This window comes from Stenella coeruleoalba (genome assembly GCF_951394435.1).
Source record: "Stenella coeruleoalba genome assembly, chromosome: 14".
Taxonomy (NCBI): Eukaryota; Metazoa; Chordata; class Mammalia; order Artiodactyla; family Delphinidae; genus Stenella; species Stenella coeruleoalba.
The window spans coordinates 66287823-66312320 of NC_137160.1; the positions used below are offsets into that span (position 1 = coordinate 66287823).

Sequence of the window (24498 nt, forward strand, 5' to 3'; positions counted from 1 at the left end):
TCGACTCCTTCTTTGATGCGGGCGGGTGAGGAATAAGAGCTCCCCGAATACCCATAGGAGACCGCGCATCCCCAGCTGCCTGGCTGCCAGAGTGGGGACGTGGGCACACCTTACCCAGCTGCCCTCCATTCAGCCCCCCAAGGGAGGCAGAGAGGAATCAGGGTCGTTGAAAACCAATAATTTATCAAAACGCTGTGTGTGTATGCGTGGAAAGGTGTCGCGACAGACAGGGCAGCGGTGGGCAGGCGCACAGGGAGGGGACGGTGCCTGGATGGTGGGGGCAGCTTGCCGCTGCGGCCTTGCGGGCGGTGGGGAAGCTAGACATTCTTGCCGCGCAGGCGCAGCTCGTGGCGCCGCAGGTGGTTGTAGAGCGACTGCACGTAGGTGAAAACGCACTTGGGGTCGGGCTTCTTGCCCATGATCATCATGTCCTCCACCTCCACGAGGGGTACGCAGTCCACCAGCATCCTGCGGGGAGGGGGGCACGGGGGTGGTTGTCAGTGCCGGCCCCGACTCTTGCGGCGACCCTCTACCCAGAGGTCTTTACAACGCCGCAGCCCGCTGGTCTTCCATAAACTCGACTCCTGATCGACTGAATGGGGGAAAAGCCTTCTAGGAAGGCAGAAGCCCCAGGCCCCAGCCACCCAAGCCTGGAGGCACCTCTGTGGGGAGCAAGGCCAAGGCATGTGGAGATTAAGGAGGAGATCCTTGCCCCATCCCTGCGCCCAGGCGCAGCAGACCCAGCGCAGGGTTGGGGTCTCAACCCCCAGCCCGGGGGAGGTCCTCACTCCAGACCCCACCCACTTCTCTCTGGAGGGCCGCCTCCTTCTCACCCTCAATGGCACACTCCAGCTGGCACAAGCCTCTCAGTTGGGCCGTTGTACCCAAGGGGCCTCAAATCTTTCCCTGCACCCAGGACCCACTCCAGTGACCCTCTGGGCCCAGGATTATCTGCCAGCTCCCTGGCTTGGTACCTCCTGCAGAGCAGCCTGAGAACCCCCATCTGCCTCAAGGGACATCCCTGCTGTGTGAGATGGTGGCCAGGGAGGTGTGTGTGTATGTCTGAGAGACAGTTCTTTAACTCTTATTACCCACTTGGGTAGAGCAGGGGAAGCAGATGAGTGTCCCAATCAATACGAACTGGACCAACTACATCACATTCAGGGGCAGGACTTGCTCCCTCCCATGTGCCATGCCTGGCATATATATGACAGTTAGCACTGTCAATGTTGTTAAGTGAGTTTCCTTTGGCAAGGAAGGCATGAGGGCAGGAATTGCTCCTGTTCCCAAGACACCCAAGGGCCCAGGACTACCTTCCATCTTGTGCCTTCAAGGTCAGACCTTCAATGTCAAACAATGTAAGGGCTGGGGCCTACTCTCAGCTCACCAGGACTCCTTTGGGGAAGAAGCCTGGGAAGCAGGAGACCTGTTTCTGTCAAGGCTCTACTCCTGGCCAGCTGTGGAAGCTAGAGAAAACCCTGCCCTGTGACTCAGTTTCCCCATTTTTCTGCAATAGTATAGTCATTCTTTGCTTCATTTGAGTCCTTGGAAGCACCTAGGATGAGTGAGAGGTTTCTGACTCTCTTGTTGAGGTGCTATGTGCCCTTGAGGTTGTCTCTGCCCCAGCTTGTTTCAGTTGTACTGCGGTGAAGAGGCGGCCTCTCTTTGCAGCTTCTTCCAGCTGTGGCTATCTCCCCAGGGATCCTGGCCTCTCCCAAAGTGGAGCTCCCTCCCATCTCTGGTGTCTTCCCTGGAGACCTTATAAAGCCATTGTTTACACCGGGGCTCACGGCTCAGGGCTCCTGCTGCCCCAGTGACAGGCCAAACACCAGGCAATTCGAGCAACAGCACGGCTGAGTCACACTTTCCAACTGGAACAGGGCCGGACTGGGCCCCATTCCCTCCAGGCTGGCCTGCTGGGCAGCAGCTCCTAAGTCCATATATGACCTGGAGACAGCACCAAGCCCATCTTTCCCTCACCTGCACAGCTTCTCCGAGTATATGTGTGCACGTGTGGGCTGCCCCCCACAATGGCTCCAGGCCCCAAGGGGCATCTGAGTGCACTGCTAGCTCTGTCCCTGATTCACATTACTTTAGGCAATCCCCTTTCTCCCTCTGGGCCTTCGTCTTTTCTTCTCCCTACAAAATGGGTGGGAAAAGTGATGGGGCAAGGAAAAGAGCCACAAGGTGGGGAGTCTGGAGTTCCAGTTTTTGGCCCTAGCTCTGACCTAACAACCCCTGGCACGCTCTGAGCCCACCTCTCTCCTCTGAGCTCCTGGTCTGTAATGGGCAGTTAGTGCAGGATCTGAATTCTCTACTGTGGCCCTGAGGTGAGATGACCAGACAGGAAATGCCACAGCTGGCTTGGGGATCCAGGACTCCCACCAGAAATAACTTCCTGTTAAACTGGCCTCACGCCTGAGCTCCTCAACTTGGAGCATGGCACCCCCAACTTCCCAGTGCACAAACTGGAGGCCTGGGAGGCTTCCCTGACCCTCATTCTCCCTCCCCAGTGGGTCCATCAAAAACCCCACCCCTCCGCTTAAGCTTCTCTAACTGTCTAGTCCATCCCCTCCCCTCCCCATCCCTCATCCAGGCCTCACTCAAGGATTGTTCTTCAATGCTACCAGACCACATATATCCCTTCTCTGTTTGAAAACCTTTTATAACTCTTGTTGTCCTCAGAAGGAAGTTCAGACTCCTGACTGTGACCCTTTCCTCCCCCTCACATCCAGACTAAATAAACTTCCTTCCCTTCCTGGGTGTGCCATGCCCTCCACCTCCCTCGACCCCACCCCTGTGCACTGGCTGATCCCTCTGCCTGGGACTCCCTCTCCTTAAGCCTGAACTTGTCATTCAGATGCCAGCTTAGTTTGCACTTTTTTGAGAGCTGTCCTGGACCTGCCAGCTGGGTCGGGTGTCTCCCCGGGGATCCCATGGCCTCCTGGGCTTCCTCCATCTCAGTCCTGCCCACCTGGCTCATCACTGCCCATTGAGGAGAATAGCCTTGCCTGTGAGGTCCTGAACAGAAGATAAGGCCGTGCCTGGCTCCTTCTGGCTCTTCTCAGGGTCCCCCTGCTTCCCCACCCCCACTCCTGCCATTTCCCTGGCTTTTCTTTGTGCCCCACTGAGCAGATTCCAGCGGGGCAGCGTAATGGGACAGGGGAGCAAGGCGGCATTCCTCACCGTGGGACCCCAGCAGGGGTTAGGACTTTTTGGTTTTTACCAGCCCCTTCTGGACCAGACAGCGGTAGAACTCCTGGATGTACGTGTACACGCACTTCCAGTCAGGCTCTCGAAGCCGCACCATGTCCTCTGTGTCCAGGAGCTGCGGGCAGTCCGCATGGGTCCTGGGGAGGGTAGGGGGCCGGGAAGGGGCAGGGCGGCGGGGCCCGAGCGGGGCAGCAGGGGAAGAGGCAGAAAAGAGAGAGGGGAGGAGAACAGAGAGACACACACATACACACACAGAGACATGAGTTCAGTTACGTTCTCAGTGCTGCAGTCTGCCAGCCCCCCGCATGCCCCCTCCCCTTTGTGGACGTGCCGCTCACTACCCATCACTAATGGTGTGCAATGCAGACAGGGGTGGGGGGCCAGATCAGTCACAGGTGCAGAGAACTCTCGGGGCAAGCGGGAGGGAACAAGGGGTGGGGGCGATGGCGTTGGTGCTGAGGTTGGAGAGGAGGGCCGTGCCCCAGGGAGGGGGGGTGAGGGAGGCGTGAGAGGAGGTGGAGGGAGGAGAAAGAGGAAGAAATCCGGGGGGAAATCAGAAAGAGAAAGATAGAGAAAGACAGATGGAGGAGGGTGATGAGGGTGAGGTGAGCAGATGGGGCAACGATTCCAAAGTGGAGGGCTTGCTGATGTCCTATATAAGCCTCTGGCAACACCTATATAGGCTGGGCGGGCACGGTGCCCGGGCCAGGATCCTCCTTTTGGAATCTCCAGCCGGGATCCCGTGGGAGCAGGAAGCTCTGGTGATAGTGGGAGGAGAGCAAGACAGAGAAAGGGAGAGATAGAGGGAGAAGGGGGCAGAGGGAGAATGGAGGGGATATGGACAGGGCCACCTGATGGGCCTTGGCCTGGGCTGGTAGGCGGGCCTCTGGCTCCTTCGTTCCGGTGGGCACCTGGCACATTCAGCAACAGGTGGGTGGGGTGGAAGAGGATGGGGGCTTTCTGGGGAAGGGGGTCTCAGCCACTGAATGACAGTGCAGCTGACCAGCTCCAGGGGGCCTCAGGGCAGCTGGGCCCGGCCCAGATGCCCAGCCCCAGACGCCCAGCTGACAACAGCAGGGCTGGGACCCACACTTACTCAGCGGATGAGAAGGCCACCTCGAAGTTCTGGCGCCGGTTCTGTGGGCTGAGCTGCCCATAATCGAAGGCTTCAGGGAAGAAGTTGTGCACCAGGGCACAGAAGGCCATCCCGTCACTCCAACTCGAGGAGAAGTTCTGGATGTCCACATGCTATGGGTAGTGGGAAGACTGGTCAGCTCTCTATGTCCTCCACCTTCCAGTATTTTGTTTGTTTTGTTTTTTAACCACACCATGAGGCATGCATGCAGAACTTCCCCAATCAGGGATCAAACCCATGCCCCCTGCAGTGGAAGTCTTAACCAGAGTCTTAACCACTGGACCACTGGGGAAGTCCTCATCCTCCAGTGTTTTGGTAATCCAGATCTAGGGAAACTGAGCTCAGAGAGGCCCTGTAGCTTGCTCAAAGTTGCACAGTAGGTAGCCTCCTCCAACTCAGTTTGTTAACTCCCGTGTCTGTTGCTTAGGGGGACAGAGTGACCAAGAGGCGCAGCACCACCCAGCTAAGGCCATGGTCATGCCCTCATCACTCCTTCCCTTATGTACAGAAATCTACCCAGTGCCTCTGACAGAACAATGAGGAGGGGACTCTAAGGGTGGGGTCTGGCCCTGAACTGTGCCCACCATCCAAGGGCCCTCATTAGGCCCTGCCCCTTAATCACTTATCCTGGAATGTAGGGCATGTTATGTGTCCTTTGAGCCTGTTTCATCCCAGAAGAGGAATTCCCATCTTCTCTGCCAGACATGGTGGCTGTGAAGGGTACAGCTGCAGTTGGGGCCTTGTGAGGGTGAGGAGGCCCTCGCCTGGCCACCTGGTCTCACAGAGCTCACCTCGTAGCCACGTGTCTTGGCTCGGCACCAGTCCAGCAACATCTGCTTGATGCTGTTGGCATTGGGGACACCGAAGCTGGTGGAGCGCTGCACAGCTGCGCGGGGTCCGCCAGAGCTGCTGTGGGGGTGGTGTCGGGAGCGGGGTTACAAGGGGCGCCTCTTCCATCGGCCCACCGAGTAGGCCCCAGCCCCGCCTTCTTTACCTTCAGGCCCCGCCCCCCACAGCTCCAGCCGCTCCCTTCTCGTCTCTGGCCCCGCCCACCACAGCCCAGACCCCGCCCCGTGCGGCCCCGCCCCGCCAACTGCTGCTCACCAAGCGGTGCCTTCCTTCTCCAGCTTCTCAATCATGGCCTTACGCGCCTGGGAGGCCGAGGTCTTGGGCAGGCTCTGCGCCTTCATCAGCTCTTTCTTCTTCTCTGCCTGGAGTTTCTCCAGCGCCGCTAGGCTGCCGGGCCGCGGGCTGGCTTCATCCTCTCGGTCGAAGATACTGAGGGGTGGGTATGCCACTGTTAGGGCCGGGGAGGGCCGCTCCTGAGCCTCGATCCCCACGAGTCAAGGGAGGGGCCTTGTCACACTCCAGATCCTACTCTCTTGCGGTATCTTCACCACCGGCAACGCCGGCCAGCAAGGGAGGTGCTCTCATCACATCCATTTTACAGAAGAGTAGACTGAGGCTCAAACGACAAGAAAATGGGAGCCAAGCTCTTTTCAACAGACTTGGACCCTGGGGAGTTTTCTGCGAAGGCTCATTGTATCGTCAGGTTACAGGTGAGCTTAGATTCTGGGCCCTATCAACTAATAATGACAACCAATGTGATAACAGTAATGGTAATAATAATAATAGCTAGTGTCTATTGAGCCTTTTCTATGTGTCATTTTAAACTTCACAAGAGTATGGAGGGGCTCTTACCACTTCCACTGAAGATGAGGAAACAGAGGCCTTTGGCCTTAGATTTCAGAGAGCATGGGGGGCAGCGCAAGGACTTGAATATAAGTCTCTGACTCAGAGTTCCTGGACCCCTCTGGTTCCCAGCCTGAATTCTGATCCTACCTGCCCCAAAATGCTCTATAACATCGGGTGTATCCCACCTTCATGGGGCTAAGATGTAAAGATGCTCTGTGACATGGGACATGGTCTGTAGACACTGGGAAGTGGCAGTGCCACCAGCAGCTCAGTGTGGTGGGGAGGCTTCTCTAAGACCCCGAGCAAATCTCTGGCCTCCCCCATGGTGCGGTTGAGAATTAGGTGAGATGGCAAGGCAAGCAGGAGTGGTTTGACTCCCACTCTGCCCCCCCCTGGCTGTGTCCCCTCTTGTAGAATGGGTGTGCAGTGAGGTCCCCTGAGACACTGACTCCTCCATGGTCTGGGAGTGGGTACCTGTGCTCACCTGCCCATCTTCTTGGATGATGAAGAGGAAAAGGTCTTAGTTTGCATCATGGTGCTGCCACCACCATCTGCAAGAAAGGGGAAGGGGAGCAGGGTGAGGTCCTGGGCTGGATGTGGGAGATGGGGCGGGAGGTTGGTAGAGGGATGGAGGTAGCCACAGGCAGAGAAGAGAAAGTGACGGCTGGACAGAGAGACACACAGATGGAAGTTCGGAGAGAGTTTGAGGAAGGTGGGCTGGCAGGCAGGCATGAGAAGATGCCAGGCGGCCTTACTCTCTGAGCGCCTCACAAAACTCGACTCCACCGTGGTGGTGCGGGCCGTCCGTCTGCCATCATCTGCGGGGGCAGGGATGAGAGGAAGGGTGTGAGGGGCACAGGGTCCAGCAAGGTAGACATGTTCCCACCCTGAGCCCTGATCTCTGCTCAGCCCCTTACTGGAGTGGACGAGCCGCTCGGTCTTGGTGACAGTGCTGACAGCTGAGCCATCGGCTGTCTGTTGGCTGTGTCGCGTGGTGGTCTTGGTGGCCGTGTTGCCATGGCCCTCCCCTGGGCGGGCCCGTGTCTCTTGCAGCCGCCGTTCCCGTTCCTTGTCCCGCTGGTCTGGGCGGGGAATGCCCCACGCATGCCCAGAAGGCCGCCATCGCCCACAAAGCACATATGCACAGGCACACGGGGCACACAGATGGGGTGGAGGGCAACTTGTTAGCAATACTGAAGACACAGGGGACAACGGTCCTCTCTAGGAGTAGCTGGGGGTGAGGGGGTAGCTATAACTTGGGAGGGAATGGCGGGGTGTGGTGCACTCAGAAACAAGGGGACATGGAATAGTTGAACTCAAAGGGAAAGTATTTGGGTCCAAGAAGGGAGTTTCTGTGGGAATGAGAAGCTGAGTCCGGAGGGAGTATCTCCATCTAGGGAGGAAGCAGCAGAGGCCAGGGAAGGAGAAGCTGAGTGAGGGCAGTAGCTGAGCAGGCCTTCAAATAGGTCTTAGCAAGGAGAAGAGCAGCTAGAGGAAGAAATATCTAAATCCACGGATGGAGTGATTGTAGGTATCTGAGAAGCAATTCGATCCAGGGAAAGGGTAGTTGGGAGAGAAGCTGACAAAGGGGGTAACTGGGCCTAAAGAAGAAGCAGGTGGGTGGGCATAGAGGCTGGGTGGCCATCCGTGGGCCCTGCAGGAAGCAGCTAGATCCAGAGAGGGAGTAATTGAGAGTATCTGGAGAAGCAAATGAATCTAGAATCTGGAAGAAGGAATAGCTGGGTCTGGGGAGGAAGTAGCTGTGTTCAGGGAAGGGGAAGCAGGGAGGAAGCAGAGGCTAAGGTGGTCATCGGTGGACCTTGAGGAGAGAGAAGCAGCTGGGAGAAGGAGTATCTGGATTCAGGGAAGGAGTACTTGACAGAACTTGGAGAAGCAAGGAGGAGTAGCTGGGGGAGAGAGTAACTGGGCCTAGGAAGGAGAAGAGAAGCTGGTTCTCGGTCTAGGAAGCGGGAGAGAAGCAGCTAGGGAACGGAGCAGCTGGATCTGGGGAAAGGAGGCAAGGGAAGAGCTGGGTCTAGAAAAGGAGAAGCTGAGTCTAGAGAAGAAGGTGGGGAGGGCGTTACTGAGCTGGAGTGTCCACAAATGTACCCCAATGAGGGGAGCAGCTGGATCTAGGGGGAGGCATGGGGCTCTCTACCTCTCTTCCTTTGTCGGAGCTCACGTAGCGCAGCCCGGATGAGCTTCCGCTCCTCAAAGTCCGTAGTTTGATCCAGCTGCAGACAGAGTCCCTGTCATTGCCTATCTGGTGCCTGCTGGCCCTGGCCCCTGCCAACCCCCAGTCCACCAGATCTGGCCATACCATCTTGTCCAGGACACTCTCATCCTCAATGGTCATCAGCTCCTCGGTGCTCAGAGGGCTCCGCCTCTCTGGTGCTTTGTCCACGCGGGTCTGCTCGGCGCCATTGGCCACCTCCACTGCTGCAGAGGGGGGCTCTGCTGGTTCTGGCTCCATCTGTGTGGTGCGGAGAGGGCATGGACTTTAAGCAGGGGTGTAAATGAAACCAACCATGCCCCAAAGTACAGGGGGCCAGGCCCTGGGGCTTCTGGCACAGCCTTTGAAATACCGCTAGCCAGCTGGACTGCCTGCCCAAGGATGACCATGTTGATGTCAGGCTCACAGAAGAGGTACTGAGAACCTTGTTGTAGGGCTTCCCATGTACCCAGAACTGTCTTAATAAATTAAGGGAGGCAATAATGGTGATTTCCATTCAGTGGTGAGCACTGTATAAACACTAGGTATTTTACTGTCCCTATTTAACAGAAGGGAAAACTGAGGCTCAGGGTAGCTGCATGACTTGCCCACAGTCCTTCTATAAGTGTGATGCAGACTGGGATCTGAGCTGAAGCTAGCCTAACTCCTGAATCTGAGTTCCTTCTGCGGCTTCATTCCCAGCCCCCTCCCAGGCAGGCTGTGCTCTGTCCTGCCTGCTCCCAAAGCCTGGGTCCTCCTGGGCCAGTGCCCAGGCAGCAAGCACATGCCCGCCCTCAACACACCAAGGGAGCTGAACCAGGGCCCATAGGCTCCTGACCAGGTGTCTGACCGGGGCTGCCCAGAGCCAAGTCCTCTCTGAAGCTCGCCCCTGCTCCCCACACCCCCTAGCATGAATCACCCCCTAAGGGGCCTCCAACCCCAATCTAGCCCCCCACCCCTCCCAGGGCATCTTCCCAGCCCCTTGCAGACAAGCCCCCAGCCCAACTATCAGAGCCCCTCCCCTCCTGGCAGGGCCTCTCTGTTTGCTGTAAGAGTAAGGAGAGCCGAGGTGGCAGCTGCTTCAGGGAGGCTCGGCCTGGCAGGGGCAGGGAGTGGGGGTGGGGCTGGAGGCTGGGCCCCGGCCAGGGGCTGCCAGGGCAGCCACCACGTGTGCCTCAGGGCCAGGAGCCTGGCACCATCTCGCCTCAGTCTTGGAGCGCTAGTGCCCCAGTCCCCTGTACAGATAGGTAAACTGAGGCTCAGAGAAGGTGGTAGGCCACCTAGGGTCACTGAGCAGAGGCAGAGCCTGGCTCAAAACCACCCGCCTCCCTGCAGCCCGTAAGGACTTACGAGACTGCCGCTGTGGGCAGGGCTTGCAGAGGAGCGGCGGCGGGTGCTGAAGGCAGGCGGGTGGGCCACAGGGGTCCCAGCATCCTCGGCCGCCTGGAAGAGGGCCTCAGGGTCCGCAGCGGCCAGGAGCAGCTCACTGGGCTCCAGCTCGGGCTCAAGGTCAGGCACAAATGGGACCCCCAACCGCAGGCTCAGCACCTCCACCTGCCTGCCCAGCGCATCCAGCCGCCGGCTCAGCGCTGCTGTCTCCGCCCGCAGCTCTTCAGCTGCCCGGGCCACCGGCTCCACGGCCGAGGTAGCTGCCTCAGCTGCCTGGGTCACTGCCGCCCGGCCTGCCTCCGCCACTGCCCGCAGCTCCTCCAACGCCCGGCCCAATCTCTCCTCGAGGGCTGCGGCCAGCTCAGACCTGGGCCCCGGTACCCCCGGCATGGTGATGGTGGGGGCTCTATGGTGGGGTGACGAAGGGGGCAGTGGTAGGGACTGCTGCTTCTGTCTGGCAGAGTCAGTCTTTGCAGCTGGCCTGAGGGCGAAGGCAAGGGCAGTGGGCCTGCCCCGCCCCTGCTGGCCTCCCAGCCCGCCACCTGCCAGCTGAGGCTGTAGCCCAAATAGAAACCTATTCTGGGCTCCCTCTGGAGGGGGCAGTGGGGGAGGGGTGGCCTGCCCAAGCAGGCGGACCGCCAGGCCTGGCCCTGGCCCTGCAGAGATCACAGACTGGCAGTACAGCAAGTCTGCACAGGTTCTGAAGGACTGCCGAGGCCGGGGCCCCATGCCCCATAGGTGGGGAAACTGAGGCAGGGAGTAAGGCATGGGCCTGTCTGGGCCACCACGTGCATTAGCCGTGAGGACCCAGTCTGCCAGACTCCAGAGCCTGCGTCCTCTGCCCTCATGCCATGCTGTTTTAGAAAGCTTTGAACCGATGGGGGCAATGGAGGCACAGAGAGGCGGGACTTCAAGCAATCTGTAGTAGCAAGTGCCTTATCCCTGAGATAAATGTCCTCTGCCTGCCTCTGGTGCTCAGATCCAACCACAGACTCTGAGCAAGTGCATTACAGGCACACGATTTGCCTCCCCTTGGTTCTGGCTGGGGAAACTGAGGCAAGTAGGTGGTCATACCTGGCGCTCCTCCCTGTGGCACCTCCCATCCACCCCAAGGGCCTCAGCCACCCTCTCCTCACTCCCTTGGCAGAGAGCAGTTAGGTCCTGCTCTGTGAGGTGAAGGGTGCTTTCCTGCCCCCACCCTCTCCCTATCACCCTTGAGAAAGCCCAAAGCTGGCTCTAGCCATTTCACCTCAAAGTCCCATTCAGCCCCTGGAACAGCACAGAGGCCATTACCTGGGCAGCTGGGCGGCCCGCTGGGGAACCCTTCCCAGGCTGAGCTCCCAGCCAGCTGATCCCGGGCTCCAGAATGAATAATGGAAGGGTGCGGCAGATTCAGTTCCCGTGGCACCTGCTAGGCTGCTGCCTCACCTGACTGGCACCCCCTCGCCTGTCCCCCCTCAGTGCTTCTGCCCAGGCCCCCACCCCACCCCGAGATGTTGACGCAGATGGTAATCACTAATCTCCAATCTCCTAACGGGCCAGGCTGATCTTGGATGAGCAGATGAACGGCTCTGCACCTTGGGGCTGAGGTTCAGTATAGGCTGGGAGCAGGGCCACTGGGGCTGCTACAGGAAGAGGGGGGCAAGCCCTTATTACCCTTCTCTGAGCCTCAGTTGTCCCATCTGTTCACGAGGAATGAACCGACCAATTCTGGAGTAAGGACCAGAGATCATCATGTGGGAAGCTTAAGGCCAGTACAGAGTGAGCTTCTGACATGTCTAGTGGCTGATAGGTGGGGGTCTGGCCTTAGCTCTGCCACCAACTGTCTGTGGACTGTGGTCACCTTCTCTCTGTGGGCCTCAGTTTCCTGTGTGTGCTGTAGGGGAAGAGCAGAGCAGAGGAGCCCTGAGAGCCCTGCACCCTGAAGCAGTCTACATGAGGCGGCTGATGGTGAGGCTGGTGGGGTGAGGAAGGGCTCACCTTAATGCTGCAGCCTCCTCGGCTACCAGGGGAGGCATGGCTGAAGCTGGTGACGTGAGTGACACTGCCCAGCCGAGCCAGGTTCCCAGGGCTGCTGATATGCGTGATGGTGCTCTTGCCCCCACTGCTGGTGCTAAGGAGGGTGGGGGGCGCCCGCAGCCCCAGCATCAGTTCTGGATAGGGAGAAGGACTATGGTCAGGATCAGGTGGGGTGAGGGTAATTCCAGTCCAGGTTGATGGCGCCCAGTGCACCCTCTGGAGACACCCTGAGCCCTGACCACAGCATCTGTCCTATGTGCAGAGCTGGGTGGCTGCAGGCAGTCATCCCCAGTAGTGGGGAGGCAGCGGGGAGGCCTACCTGCCCTCTGGTTGCCTGTGGGCAGCAGCACCCGGCCCGTGGAGGCCTGGCCCCGGCCATCCTTGATCTCGATGGTGAATGTGGTCTTCATACTGGCCCCTGGCTCAGCAGTGCCCACGGCCACGGCTAGCGGGGCACTGGGCGCCTCTGAGCGGGCCATGGGCCCCCCTGCTCTGTTTTCAAGGGGCCTGACAGCCAAGCCCCGCCCCCTGGGGCCCTCCTCCCTGGGGCAGCTCTGAAGTTGGGCCAGGGGCCGGGCTGTTCCTCGCTGATCCTTGTTGAACTGGGAGGAGGTGTCACTGGGGCCCCGTGAGGAGGGGCCCCTGGAGGAGGAGGCAGGGGTGGTGCTGATGTGGGAGGAGCCTGGGAGCCTTGCAGGGGTCGAGGGACCTAGGGCTGCCCGGAGTGGGCCTTCCTGGAGCCCAGCAGTCATAGGAGAATCGGATGTGAACTTGCGCACACGGTCCCGTACGGAGCCAGCCCGCTGGAACAGGGAAGGTCCGCTGGCAAGGGGGGTGGGCTCTAGAAGGGACAGGAGGGCTGTCAGTGGTTGGATGGGACAGGGACTGCCCAGAGCCCGGGGTTGTGGGAACTGGCAGTACCTCGGTTCTGGACTGGCTGGCGGGGGCTCAGCACAGACAGGGAGCGTTGGCAGGGGCGAGGGCCAGCCAGGTCTGGCAACATGGGAAGGCGGTGGCAGCCATGTGGGCGCAGAGAGAGGAGAGTGGATGGTGGGGTCCACCTCTCATAGTCCTCTCTTCCACACCTCCTCAGCCTCCCAACCCCTTCCTGCACCTCAACCTCCCCAGCCTCCCCAGACCATCCTGCACCTCCCACAGCTCCTAGCCTCCCCACTCAGCTGCGTCTCTCTTACAGGCCCCTCCTTCCCCGACCCCGGGATAACTTGGACACTCCTGGGGGCTGGGGCTAGGCTTGGGCTGGAGGAAGGATGCCCAGATTCTCCCTGCTGATGGGGATGGTGGACACCCCCCTGGCCAGCACTGCCCACGGCTCCAGCTGGGAGATGGGCGCACTCCCTTATTGGGGAAAAGAATGTGCCTGAGGCCTGTTGCCTTTCAAGGCTGCAGGGAGGCCTCTGGCCATGGGTGCGGGAGTGGGGGGGTGGGGAGGGGTGGGGACACCTCAGGAGCAGTGGGAGGAGTGTCAGAGCCTGCCTGGACCTGAGGGGCACTGGAGCCATCTAGGCACAAGAACCCATTTTCCAGGCAGGGAAGGGGAGGCCCAGGGAGGCAGATGCCCCTAGCTATCTCTGCTGGAACCCTACCTGCTCTCTTTGTGTCGGAGGGACCTTTGGTAGGGCCATCAGCAGCAGGGGGCTCTGTGGGGCCAGGCAGGAGCTGCAGGGGAGACACGGCATGGGCAGGGCCTGACTCCCAGACTGGGGAGCTCACCTGCCTAGCATCCCTGTCCCTCATCTAGACTCACCTTGTTGACCACCTGCCCCTCCGTGCTGGGGGTGGCTGGAGGCTCCTGGGGCTCAGGGCTGGCAGCCCTGGGCGGGCTGGGAGGTGGCTTGGGGCCACCCAGAGCCTCAGTGGCAGGGCGTGGGGCCTCGGCAGGCTCCAGTGGAGGCTCAGGAGAGGTAGTGGTGGGTGAACTGCCGGCTGAGGCAGGTGAGCTGGGTGTGCCCCCAGGTGGGGCCCGAAGCAGTAGTGTCACTGTCGTCACGTCATGGCTGGTGCCATTGGGGGTTGGAGTTGGCTCTGGGACCTCTGCCTGCTGCTCCTGTTCCTCTGGCTTTGGCACCTGCGGGAGACCCGTGGGAGACCCACAGGATGTGGCCAAGGCTCTCCAGGCTGGCAGGCACCCAGGGCAGGGCATGCAAAGCAGAGGGGCTGGACACGGTTTCCTGCAGGCACATCTGCACAAGCACGGTCACTGGCACACCATGGGCCGTCTTTGATCCCCACTTCCCAACCTCTTGGCACTGCCTAGTCAAGGGCAGTTCAGAGATGACCAGATCCTAATGGCAGGGGTTGGGGACAGCAGGAGACCTGCTGGGGACTCCCAGACTTAATCAATTTCTGGCGTGGAGGCCCCTGACCCCTGGCCTCTGCCTGGTTAATTATGGGGTTAGTGGGTAGTCCTGCCAGGACCAGGGACCCAGCGGCCTCTGCTGGCCACTTAGGGAACCTGCACGACCCGACCTCTCACCCACACTCCCTGGAGAACAGAGCCGACACTGGCCCCTGACAGCAGGACCTGATAAGCCAAGGTAAGGAACTGGGCTGTATGGAGGGGGAGGGGCAGCCTCAGATGGTTTAAGCTGGGCAAGTACCAGGGTCTGATTTTCATTTTAGGGAGATCCCTCTGTCTGCTGAGTGGAGGCTGGATGGCCAGTGTGGGGATGGAAGGTAGGTGTGGAAGCGGGGAGGCCAGCAGGGAGGTCAACAGGGTGGTAATGAGTGACAGTCAGGAACCTGGGAGCAGTGTAGACAAGCTGGTTTTGTGGGGGAGGCCTGGGTAGAGACAAACTCTGGAGTGGAGACATGTGACTAGAAGTTGCCTGGGAGAGTGGGCAGAGGCCTGACAGAGTCCCACTGTCCCCCAAACACAAGCTGGGGGCCCCCTCAGTTAAGTACCAATCTAGCAAAGACACATAGGCGCTCTGTGCTGCTGGCGTCCATGAGCACAGGACCTTGCCCACACCCCTTACCTCACACCGGTCCAGCCTGTGTGCTGCCCGCCCCTTGCTGTCCTCTCTTGAGCCACTGCTGGGACGCCCGCTGCACAACCTTCCAGCCAATGTGGCGGCTGGAGGGAAAGGGAGAAGTGTCAGGTGAGTGGCAGGGGGTCAGGGTGAGGCGTTGCTGGGGGCAGCATGCAGCAGGGCAGGGGTGGGGCCAGGGCAGGGCACGTACCCTCAATCTCCTGGGCCCGTACACGGCGGATGGCGGCTCGGATCAGCTTGCGTTCCTCGTACTCAGCAGCGCCTCGCAGCTGTAGGTGAGGGGTGGGCCACGGGTATGTGGAGTCCAGGTCTTCACCTGCCCTGCCCCCATCCCCTGCCCTGGCCCAGGCCTCACCAGTGTGGTCAGCTCCTCCACATCACTCATGGACTCCAGCCGTCCTGCCAGCCGTGCCAGAGCAGCCTGCTGCTCAGCCTTCCGCTGCTGAGAGCTGCAGGGACACCATGACTATAACCTCCATTGCCAGGGCCAGGTCATAGAGGATGTGGGCTGAGGGCAGAGGCCAGGACAGGGTACCTGGAACCTTGGCAGAGGGGCAGGTAGCTGTGCACACCCTCTGGCTACACGCTGGCACATGCACGCCCATGGACCTGAGTGCTAATATCACATGGGCGTGGCCAGGACACCATGACCGGCATGTGGTCCGTGCCCACCAACATCCCTGTGTACTCCAAATGCATGCCTGCGCTGCCATTTGCACACCCAGATGGGCAGCAGACACATGGCTCATGCCTGCCTGCACAACACGAGCTGAGCCCTGGCACATTCAGCCCCACCTGCATGTCCAACCCCTCGCCACTCACTGCAGCCAGTTCTCCTTGTTGTCCTGCCGCTCGGCACGGAAGCGCTTGGATGCCAGGGCCTCCTCCTCGCGCTCCAGCTCCTGCCGCTGCAGCTCCCGGATGGCTGAGCGGATGCGCCGCCGCTCTGCTAGATCTGCTGTGACCTCCAGCTGCAGGGCAAGGGGTGGTGAGGGGCAGGTCATTTTGGCTGCCAGGGACGGAGGGCGGGCACTGGCCGCCCACGGCTTGGCCTGGGGCACAATGAGTGGTCTGTCTCCATTCCCTCTGCCCCAAGCCCGTCATGTGCCTGCCTGCCCACCCAAACTTGGTCTCAGGGGGAGACTCAGATCATGCAGCGAGGGCTTCTGGACACCCCACCGTGGACTAAGATTCACAGAGTGGGCAGCCAGCAACCACCCACCTGTGCCAGATGCCAAGTCAGGCGCTCATTCCTGTGACTCGACTCCTGCCTCTTAGAGCCCTTCATCAAACCCCCAAGAACCAGGGAGTCGTGGCAGGAGGAGGGAGGCCATCCTATGGGCCCCTAACAGTGTCCCTGGGGAGGGAAGGGTGATTGGGCTGCTGGAATCTAGCTGTAAGCATGAGAGACTCCCAAAGTACCACAGCCCTGCTGATGGGTGGCAGCCTCGTCCACACTGGACAGATGGGGAAACTGAGGCAGGGGCAGGCCCTCAGGAGTCATAGCTCCCTGCCTGGCTGGGGGCTGTTGTTCTCTCTGCACTGGTCCTGCTCTAGCCACTACTGAAGGGGCAAAGGGGCCGGGGCTCAGAGTGGGAGGGCCAACACCCCTGGGTGCACTAGGGTCCACCCAGGGCCCTAGAGAGGGCATCCATGGGGGACAGGTGCTCCCACCAGCTTCTTAGCCTGTCACTCCCTGGGAAATTGGGGGTGGCTGGTCTAACCAGGTCCAGGAAAGGGCACCTTCTCTGGGCAGTCAGCCAATCCTGTTGCCCCCCTCACTCCTCTACCCCCTACAGAGCCTCTGTGGCTCAAGGGAGAGAGGACAGGCCCAGGGCCCCCAGGAAGATAATGGCAGAGATAAGCCTCCAGTGTGGGTGTGCACCAGGTGGGAGCAAGTATAGGCAAAGTGATTTCCTCCGCCCCCACCCCCAAATCATTCAGGGGTAGGCCCAGGAACCCTCTACTCCCTTCCTTTTTAGACTCTTCTCCCATCATTCCTTCTTGATCTACAGGGGAGCCTGGTGGGAGGGGGAAAGGTTTCAGCAGGGAGTGTGGGCTGGCCCAGCTTAGCCATGAGCTCACTTGTCCCAGTCTTAAGAGGGTAGAGACAAGTGACAGAGCCCTCCAGGGAGCCTTCAGTCTTCACATTCCTGAGGAGATATGGGAGGGCTCCCGGAAGGCTCAAGCCAGGACCCCCAGCTGGCTCCAGCCCCAATCCAGTCCTGGCTGGGTGGTCAGGATCATATCCTTAACATCCCTGGTCTTGGTTAACATCTCATTTGTCAGACGGGACAATGGCCTCCCTTTAGGGCAGTGGGTGAGGATGGGGGCAGTGACTTGGGGTCCCCCCCCCACCTTGCGGAGCTATGTATGGTTGGTTCCAACCAGTCAGGATGGGAGAGAGAGAAGTGAGGGCAAGTGAGGACAAGATACCCAGAGGCATCTGTAACATATACTGAGAAACCATGTGCTGGATCCTGTGCTGAGCCCCTTACTTGTCCTAACTTCACAGAAACCCTAGGCAATTTATTACTCCCATTTGACAGATGAGGAAACTGAGGCTCAGGGGGAAGTGATTTGCATATGGTCAAGTGACCTGAGCCAGGATTTGAACCCAGGTTTCCATGACTCCAGGGCTTTCCCTGGGCTGAGGATATCTCTGTGGCTGGGGTCTGTCTGCTATGGTGGGTACCTTGAAGATCCTTGTACTATATTGGGGACCCTTCCAGCCTGGACTAGAGAGGCCCTGGGGCTTAAGGGGGCCTATCATGTGGGGGGGTGGAGAAGGCTCACCTTCCCACCCTCAGTCCTGGCCTTGACTCAGGCCCAGAGCCCTCCGTGGTACACTAGGAGATTCCGGGCTTGAGGGGACAGCTGGTCCAGACCCTCCTGTGCAGAGGGTAAAGAGGCTCAGAGATGCAATGACTAGCCCTTTGTCTCCTGTGTGTCCCTTCCCAACCCCCTGGGCTCCAGAGATGGGGTTCTCCTCCCTGAAAAAAGCCTGATGTGGGAACTTGGTCACTTCTGCAACCCCTGGGAGCCTCAGTGTCCCCCTCTGGAAAATGGGAGCCTCTGTCTGATCCCCCGAGTGGGTGGGGCAGGGCTGTGGAATGGACAACCTCATCCCACTGGTCACCCTCCCGCATGACCCTTCCCTTTGGGCCTGGAGACAAAGGTCCGCCCACAGTGTCCCTGATGTGTGTCCTGCGTTCCCCGTCCTCTCAGGCCCCACCATCCTGAGTGGAGGGGGCTGTTGTTGGGAGGGAAGGAAGTACAAAGCGCCATTGTCCACTGGGGGAAAGGGAAGGAGATGGGGGGGTTTCCGAAACTGCCCAGTGAAATTCTCCTGGGAGGAAAGAGGGTGCTTCCTCTTCCCGGGGGGCCGGGCCTCCGGGTACTTTGTACCCTCGCTGCTGGGGGCGTCTGACAGGCCCCGGCGTCTTCCTGGGCCTCAATCTCCCCACCAGCACTACGGAGGAGATTTTCCAGGCATTCGCTCAGTCCCAGCTCCTCCAGTTGACCGATGGGGGACCGGCCGGCAGTGAAGCGTGGCCTAGCCAGGGGGCGCTGAAGGCCCGCGGGCCCCGCGACCGCAGCCGCCTGCACCGCCCACGCCTCTCCCACGCAGCCCGGTGCAAGGCGCCCAGCCAGGAGCCAGCAGGACAGGAAGCCGCCCAGGTTCCGCCTGCTTTAACATCCCCGATTACAGAGAGGAAACCCAGGTTCACAGGTCACCCAGCTAGTGAGTGTCAGAGCTCGATCTCGAACTCGGGACCGAGGCGGAGGGCGTCCCTATATGTGGCGGAGGAGCACGTGGTGCTCGTGTCCCCAGGTGTCTCCATCCCGCACAGCCCCCCTCCCTGTTCGCAGGAATGTGCAGGAGCCGAGGTTGGGAGCCGGTCCCCGGGTCCCCAGATCGGCCGGACGCTGGGGCTCGGGTCAGCTTTCCCTTATAAGGCCCGGCCCCGCGGGGAGGAACCCGGCTCCGGACGCCTCAGTTCCTGCCAGGAGGCCGGCGCCCGGGGCGGGACCCTCGGCAGCGCTGGGGCGCAGTAATGGCGGGCGCCCGGCGGTGGAGGACCCCGGTCCCGAAATGGGAAAGACCTCCGGGGTCCCGAGACGAGGGGCGGGGCCTTGCTAGTCCTTTCCCAGGGAGGGGGCCGGGGTTGGGGGAGGGCGGACTACAGCCAATGCTCCGGCTTCTCTGAAACCCTTTTCCAGCACCCAAACCCGCATGGGGTGGGGGGTGGCGGCTGGAGAACCCTGAGCCTCAGAGTGGACCCCTAGAGAAGGGGATGAGCAAAGGCCTGGCTTTCTCTCCACTACCCACATTAGGATTCTGACTGCCTGATGGGAGGTCGAGCTGACGTGGTGGGACCCTTTGGAAACCCATCTCCCTCAGGCTGCACACAGCGCCTGTGGCGGTGGCAGACACCCAAAGTCTAAGGTGCTGTCCGAGGACACAGAGGCCGAGTGCCTTGGGTAGATGATGGCAGTGGCTGGGCACTGCCCAGTGACTGGGCTGAGCTAGCTGGCTCCAGCCCCTGCCTCCAGAGGAATGGTATGGGGGTGGGGTGGGTCATTTGCCTTCTCCCAGGGAAGGTAAATCTTTAATTTACCCGCTGGACAAGGGTCAGGGGCTGGGGGGCGGAGCTCTGGCCCCTCTTCCAGTTCCAGTGCACCCTGCCCTTGCTGGTGGGCACATGCCTGCCCTGCTATATTGCCCCACATCCTCTCTGTGCATGATATGTGTGTTGGGGGGGAGGGCGGGCTTCAAGAAGAAGCTGGGGAAAGGGGATAGAGTGGGCCCATCCTTCTTCCATGCCAAGATCTGGGCCCATGCCTCATTCCATCCCCATGCCAACTGTAGGACCTAGATATTATGTTCACACACATTCCCCCCACCTCCCATTTTACAGATAAAGAAACTGAGGCTCAGAGTGGGAAAAATGACAGATTAGATGTCACAGTGTTCATAAGGGTCCCCAAGGCCTGTCTCTCTCTATGGGCTCTTTTGGACTTGACTTATCCAGGTCTCTTGGTCCCCCATGACCCCTTTTGGGGTTTGTTTGGATCCTGGCACACCCTTTTCCGAGCTGGGTGCCGTTGGGCAGGTGACTTCACCTGTCTGAGCCTCAGTGTCCTCCTGGCTCTTGGAGCTACTGTAACCATTCTGTGAGATGGTGTGCTTAGCGCCCAGACTGCTCCCTGCTGTGCCCTGGCTTATTAATCATTGCTGCTACTGTTATCATTGGGCCAGCCTCCAGGGGTGGGTACTGCCCAGGCTGTTGCTTGAGAGAGGCAAATCCAGCCTCCCCACACCTGTGACTGCACATGGGTGAGTCCTTACCAGTTACTATTTAAACAGGTGGTGGCAGTGGGGGGCTGGGAGGAACAAGGCCTCAGCACCTGGCATGGACAAGCACATGCCACCAAGGCCTCTGCATCGGCCACGCGGAACAGGCCCCAGCCCTGTTCCCCGGAGCCCTTCTCCTGCGCCCTCCCCCATCACCTCCTCTTGTCAGCTGAGAGGTATCCTGGACAGGCCCTGCCTCTCTGGCCTGTCTTGTCTGTCCTCATAGTAGGGATAATGGAACCACTTACCAGCTTCCGCAAGGCTCCCTCATCCAGCCCAGCTAATGTTTCGTCCGCCATCTTGCTGGCCCCTAGCTCCGTCCGTCGCCTCCTGGTGAGTTCCCCAGTGCCTTTGGCAGCTGACACCAGCTCAGGGAATTCTGCAGGGGACAGACATGAATCAGGCCTTCTGGGGCCTCTAGAAACCACAGGCACTTGGGCTTTGTGCCTCAGTTTCCCCCTCTAAGCCATGATTATCCATTGGTGTTTGATCCTTATCTGTGATGTGACTCCTGGCTGGGAGGTGCCCTCTGCCCTAGGGTAGTGTGCTGGAAAACTCAACAAACCAAGAGTAGGAGTCCCTGGTTCCAGTCCAGCCAGCTGGACTGCTAGCTTGCTGAGTGGCCTAAGCTGGGCCCTTGCCATATCTAAGCATCAAACAGGGAGGGTAGGGACCTGGATTGTGAAGCCAGGGCCCAGTAAGGCCCACCCAAGCTGTGCTCACCACCAGGGGGTGCCCACCACACTCCACAGCTTCCTGCCCCACCCACCCATCCCCAGGGCCTGCCCAGCCCCCACTCACCCCAAAAGCTCAGCCTCTGGCTATGGGCTAAACCCATATCCAAGTCCTTGCTGCCTTTGCCACTCTCATTCCCCCAGGTAACTTAAGCCATTGGAGGTAACATTCTGTCTTCTAATTCTTGAGGACAGCCCTCTGTACACACCCCTCTCCACTCCTCCCCTTCCCGCCCTCCCCCTGATGCCAACTGCCCTGACCTCATGAAGCCAGGTGTCCAGGCACCCCGCTCCTCCTGCCAGTTCACACACTTAGAATTCAATTCAGCTGGAAGAGCCTTCAGAAACTGATCCGTCCAGCTTCTGGACTTAGGCAAACAGGATTGGAGAGGACCAGAGGATTGTCATGGGGGAAGGAGGATCCCTAAGACCCAGAGGGCAGGGAATGGATTTAATCTTGGCCACCTCTAGCTTCTGAAGTCCCCTTCCAAAGTGCCCTCAGGGGCTCAGGACACTCCTTCTTGCTCTATCACTGCCTATCAAAATGGCCCCCTAAATCCTGACCCAGCCTCCCAGTGTAGCTCTTTCCTTCCCCCTGCAGCCCTAATATCTTTCTGGAATTTGAGGGCCCACAGCGTGACACACCGTAGGTGCTTAGTTAATGTATGGTGACTGAAATGGCCCCTGGATTGCCCCCGCTCCTGTTGATTCATCACTCAGTCATCCCTTCCCCCTCCCCAGTCACTTGTCGAGTCATCCTATCCAGTGAATGGGTCTGGGGAAGGTCCTAGTCCACACAGTTGGGGTTCTTCGGACTCTGCCTGTTCAAGTCGCTGCTTGCTTTTCCCATCCTTGTAGGCTCGGACAGGTAGCAACCTCCCAGCCGCCCTCTGCTGGGGTCCTTCACTTAGCAATCACCAGACTTGGGTTCTGTGGACACTCTGAGTTCCCCCATGTCTTCTGAGGGGCAGGGGTCCCTAACGCAGAATCTAGGACTCCCAGGGAAGTCTCTTTCTCCTCAGGGATTCCTGCCGCTGCTCCACTCCAGTTCCATGGCTCCCTGTCACACAGTGTGAGGTCCCCGAAGATTGCGAGGGGTCTCAGAGGAACGTAGGAGCTTCCTCAGGGTTTCTGCCCCCACAGACTAGCACCCCTGAGGGTCGTAGAGCCTCCTGGAGGTCCGTGAGCGTCTTTTCCCCAGGCCTCAGAACTTTATCGCATGGGTTAGAGCCCCTGTGGATGGGTGGGGGCTCCCAGGTTCAGGAGTCCCATAACCCTGGGAGTCCACCTATCCGGGTTCCACCCTCGGACCCGTCGGGGATCCTGCTGCCGCCCGGAGGTCCGCACACCCACCTCTTAGTCCGGCCCGCCCGCCCGGCACGGGCTCAGCTTAGGTCGTTCGGGATCCAACAGATGGATTAGGAGCGGTCAGGCGGAAGGCGCCGCCACCGGGATGCCAAGCCCGCTCAGCAACCGTCCCCGGGATTCTGCAAGCGCCGCCCGTCCAGCCGCGCCAGCAGCCCCGCGGGTCCCGCCCCGCGCCATGGCGCCAACCAATCCTGGGGAGGATCCCGCCCACCCTCGTGCCCCATTGGGGAAATTCAATTTGACGGCCACGCCCCTAGAAGAGGCCCCGCCCCTCACGGGCCTAGGTTGTAGGGGTTTGCAGACTTGGGGCCACTGTTCAAGCGGCCTTCGCTGGTCGGGTGGGCGTCACCAGGAGGATGCAGCTTTGCGCCAAAGTCAGGGAGGGCGCCCAAAGCCGCGGTAAGTGGCCCGGGATCGTACTATTCGCGGAGCCTTCAGGACTGTCCCTCTCCGCCCTCCTCTTTGTTCGTGAGACCCTGTCCCCTCACTCGACTCCGCCCCCTCCTCGCTTCAGTGCCCTGGCTTGGCCGCTGCCCCCAGGCTGCTTTCGGCACACCTGGTCCGGGTCACCTCAGAGCAGGGACTAAGTGGCCGGCAGCACCTTGACCCTACGTTGAAGTACCTCAAGGACCACCTCAGATGGAGCAGGGTCAATCACACAGCTCCCCTTCCCCAGCCGACACACTTTTGCACAGATATTGACCTTATCTGTCATGCTTCTCGCTTCCAAGCCCCTCAGCGTCGGCCTCTTGCAGCGCTGTGGAGTTAAATAGGGAACACGAAGTCCAGAATTCAACAAATGGAGGAAACTGAGACCCAGAGAGAGCCAACATGCCCAAGACAACATGAGGAATCAACCAGGGGACCCAAGAGCTCAGACCCACTGGAGAAAACCACTCTGTCCCCTGTGATAGAGGTCAGGGTGCCTCCCACAGGTCTCCATGGACATCAAAGGGAGTTGGAGCCTGGGAGGTGGGGTCTGGAATCCTGTCTGTCAAATAATAACAATAATAATATAGACTCATTTTTTTGTACTTACCATGTACCAGGCATATAGTCCCTATAACGACCATTTGAGCCCAGGATTACTGTCCCATTTTACAGGTGAGGACAACAGCTGATAGGTAGTGGAACTGTGGTTCCTACCAGCACCTTCTGAGTATAGAATCTGTGCTTTTAACCACCGTGATATGGGGTTGTGGGGAAGTGCTTTCAGCCTGTTGCTCCAGCAGAGCCCCTCAGCCCCACTGTCCAGATCCTCTGTGACCACCCACTACCACACCTTGCCCCCATCTAGAGCGAGGGCCAGTATCCACTCTGAGACTCTTTTAAAGGTATCATCTTACTGCATCCCCACATCCCTGAGAGGTGGTCCCGTTTTACACATGGGAAAACCACGGCTCTGAGAGGGAAGGGGCTTGTTAAGGTCACACGGGAAGAGGAGCAAACAGAGCCCAATTTGGGGCTTTAGTTCGAGGTCCCCTTCTCCTGAGAAGGCCCCATGTAGGCTCTCTCTGGTTAACCTAGATGTCATTTTTTTTTTAAATAAACTTTATTTTTTTATTTATTTTTAGCCACGTGGCTTGTGGGATCTTAGTTCCCCGACCAGGGATTAAACCTGGGCACTTGGCAGTGAGAGCTGAGTCCTAACCACTGGACCGCCAGGGAATTCCCAACTTAGATGTCATCTTATTCTCCAGAACAAGGTTCAGCGCCCTGCAAAGCCAACTCGGTCCTATTCAAACCTTGCGCGCCCATTGGAACAGCCTCCTGGGGCGGGACATACGTAAGCCACCTGAGTGGCGGCTCTTGGCTCCAGTGAATGGCCTGCTTCCTACTAGCTCTGCCCCCACCCCCCAGGAGGGAGGAACGGCACAGGTGAGTTTCTGAGAGCGGACTTTGTGTCACACACGCGCTCACTAGTTCCTGGTAGTACTGAAGATAAGCATGGGTCCTGCCCCTCCATCAAGCCCTCAGGGCTGGGGTCCTCGTCCAGACCTACTTGCTTTCCCTTCCTATCTGAAACGGGTGGGACGAGATGGTGGTGAAACAAAGATCAAAGGGCAGCCCGGTGTGGTTCTGGAGAAGCTTGCAGCCACAGCACAGGAAGGAGTAAACGTCCCATGAGGAGGGTCCTGGTGTTTACTGAGCACCAGTTGCATGCAAATTGACCACTGTGCAAGATAAGTATTACCCGGATTCTACAGAGGTGGAAGCTGAAGCTCAGGGAGGTGAAGGCACCTTGGCTGGTAATGGCATTCAAACTTGAGTGGAATTCTGCCCCACGCTAAAGCCCCTTTCCTCCACCTTGCTGCTTCTAGGATGGAGGAAATCCTGGAAGACTTCTTAGAGGAGGAGCAAAC

General features: G+C 59.4%; 1 protein-coding gene across 5 annotated transcripts; it reads right to left on the reverse strand.

Moving 5' to 3' along the window:
• Positions 1-163: 163 nt before the first annotated feature.
• Positions 164-22250, reverse strand: SMTN (smoothelin). Of its 5 annotated transcripts, none has more exons than XM_079942809.1 (21): positions 22121-22250; positions 20282-20412; positions 15497-15645; positions 15030-15123; positions 14865-14943; positions 14660-14757; positions 13429-13749; positions 13268-13340; positions 12585-12656; positions 11983-12504; positions 11625-11797; positions 8364-8516; positions 8202-8277; positions 6961-7125; positions 6799-6861; positions 6528-6594; positions 5453-5626; positions 5140-5257; positions 4310-4461; positions 3282-3350; positions 164-468 (listed from the first exon to the last, which is right to left on the reverse strand). In XM_079942809.1, exons 2-21 carry the CDS (start codon positions 20330-20332, stop codon positions 318-320), a joined length of 2820 nt encoding a protein of 939 aa, XP_079798935.1. In that variant the 5' UTR covers positions 20333-20412; positions 22121-22250; the 3' UTR covers positions 164-317. The 5 variants fall into 5 exon arrangements, with proteins under 5 accessions (XP_079798935.1, XP_079798933.1, XP_079798932.1 ...); XM_079942807.1 differs by having other exon boundaries at positions 330-468; positions 3187-3350; positions 5140-5254; XM_079942806.1 differs by having other exon boundaries at positions 330-468; positions 3187-3350.
• Between the last annotated feature and the right edge of the window lie 2248 nt (positions 22251-24498).

Excerpts from the sequence above, each read along its gene's own strand:
- SMTN (XM_079942805.1), bottom strand. The coding sequence starts at position 20,332 with ATGGCGGACGAAACATTAGCTGGGCTGGATGAGGGAGCCTTGCGGAAG. Across the intron at positions 15,646-20,281 it reads AGGGAGCCTTGCGGAAGCTG|CTGGAGGTCACAGCAGATCT; the intron begins GTAAGTGGTTCC and ends CTTGCCCTGCAG. Across the intron at positions 14,758-14,864 it reads ACGGGCCCAGGAGATTGAGG|CCGCCACATTGGCTGGAAGG; the intron begins GTACGTGCCCTG and ends CTTTCCCTCCAG.